Genomic DNA, 1,641 nt, shown 5'->3' with positions numbered 1-1,641 from the left:
ATCTATAATTCTGGATTTCAACCTCAATAAGAGCTCGAGGAAGTCCCACTAACCGTACTGAAAATTACCTAAACGCACGGAGTTTGAACTTGACCTTTTGCCATATAGCAAAAAATTTGAAGAAAATAGCCGGCACAGATGACAACAGGAGACAAGATACCTAGGCATCAGTAAAAGCGAGTTAACCCACCTTGGCAAAATGAGTGATATAAGGGAAGCAGTACAACTCACAGTCGCCCTCATCACGTGGAGATGCTAGCTGGTTATAGGCGTACGCAAAGCTCGTTGCTTGGTTTCATAGTAGATTCATGGAACGATAACAGCCTAAATCTAGTTAATCATGAACTAGTCTGAACGTTGTTGATCTTTTTTGTTGTTAAGTACATCTAACTAGAAAAAGAACCAAACTCGTTCTAACATATTTATTAATAAAAAGACTCTCAGAGTCAAATATGCGGTTATTAAATTCAGTAAATTCTTATTAATTAAATTAAATTAAAGTTCAATTAAAATGTTTTACATAATTTTATTTGTAAATTTTTGTTTGTAAAATAACTTTTTAATACTTATATGATAAAATTATTAAAACAAATAAGGAAGGGATTTACTTCTTACCCCTAACTAACCACTATTCGCTCTTCAGCTCCTCTGCCTTACAATGCTTGAGCCAATGCATTGCACAACGTTGGCGCGGTGTTGATTTGAAGCCCAAATCAGGACGCTTGCACACGAATGTATCCATAACACATTGATTGGGAAATTGGTGATAGCACTCGCCATTGAAAGCGCAAACAGGATTAAAATCGAATTTCGTGCACCCAATATCGCAATTGTTGGCCTGCGTTGTCACCTCTTGCTCCGCAACGACAGTGCTGCCCTCCTTCTCTGCGAGTGGAGCTGCAACAGCAGCCTCATCCACAGCGCGTAACTTACGCGAGCTACGTGGCAAATGGGACATTTTCGTACCGCGTGCATCTGTTTGAGGCAATGGTGGGACAGGTGTGGCTTTTGTCATTTTCCTCTGGTCCATAACATTGAAAGATACCGCGCGTGCGATGCGTCGACTCTGAGCCGGGAAATGTGGTGTGGTAACTGCAACGACTTGCCCTGGCAAAACTATCGACGCCTCAGTTGAAGTGCTAGTTGTTGTTGAGTCGATTGGAATGCGTGGTACAAAAGGTACGTGTGACACAGAGGCTGGTAGTATGGAGACGTCGAAACCTATGAGTGGAATGAAGGGTTCGAGTTGGGTAGTGGTAACGGTTGTTGATATCGGTGATTCAGTGCTGCTTACCGGCGCGCTTAGGTCCAGCATTACTGTAATGCCCTCCACGGCTTGTCGGCCGTCAGTCATTGTACTTGTTTCGATTACATCAGGTACTGTTGTGCTTTCGATGGGTGATGTGGTAGTGCTTATCTCCAAAACTTGACGTCGCTTGCGCGCGGTCACGATGTCATATGCCACGAGTGGCTCATCAACTAAGTTGGTAGACGGTTCCGTGATAAACTTTATGACTACAGTTGGAGGCGGCGTTGGAGTTGAGGGCTCAACAACTAAGTTGGTAGACGGTTCCACGATAGACTTTATGACTGGAGTCGGTGGCGGCGTTGAAGTCGATGGCTCATCATCTAAGTTGGTCG

The 1,641-nt window shown here is 43.6% G+C and overlaps 1 protein-coding gene across 1 annotated transcript; it reads right to left on the bottom strand.

The window, feature by feature from the left end:
• Positions 1 to 551: 551 nt before the first annotated feature.
• LOC118739956 lies at positions 552 to 1,607 on the bottom strand (the record flags this gene model as incomplete). Its single annotated transcript, XM_036471457.1, is given in 1 exon segment — positions 552 to 1,607. A coding segment is annotated over 1 exon segment (979 nt), but the record flags the coding sequence as incomplete, so codon positions are not given.
• Positions 1,608 to 1,641: the final 34 nt, after the last annotated feature.

The sequence above is a fragment of the Rhagoletis pomonella genome, unplaced genomic scaffold (assembly GCF_013731165.1).
Source record: "Rhagoletis pomonella isolate Grant_MI unplaced genomic scaffold, Rhpom_1.0 Rhpom_scaffold_00005, whole genome shotgun sequence".
In the NCBI taxonomy this organism is placed as follows: Eukaryota; Metazoa; Arthropoda; class Insecta; order Diptera; family Tephritidae; genus Rhagoletis; species Rhagoletis pomonella.
The sequence above is the reverse complement of the archived record's forward strand: the minus strand, read 5'-3'. Positions and strand labels throughout refer to the sequence as shown.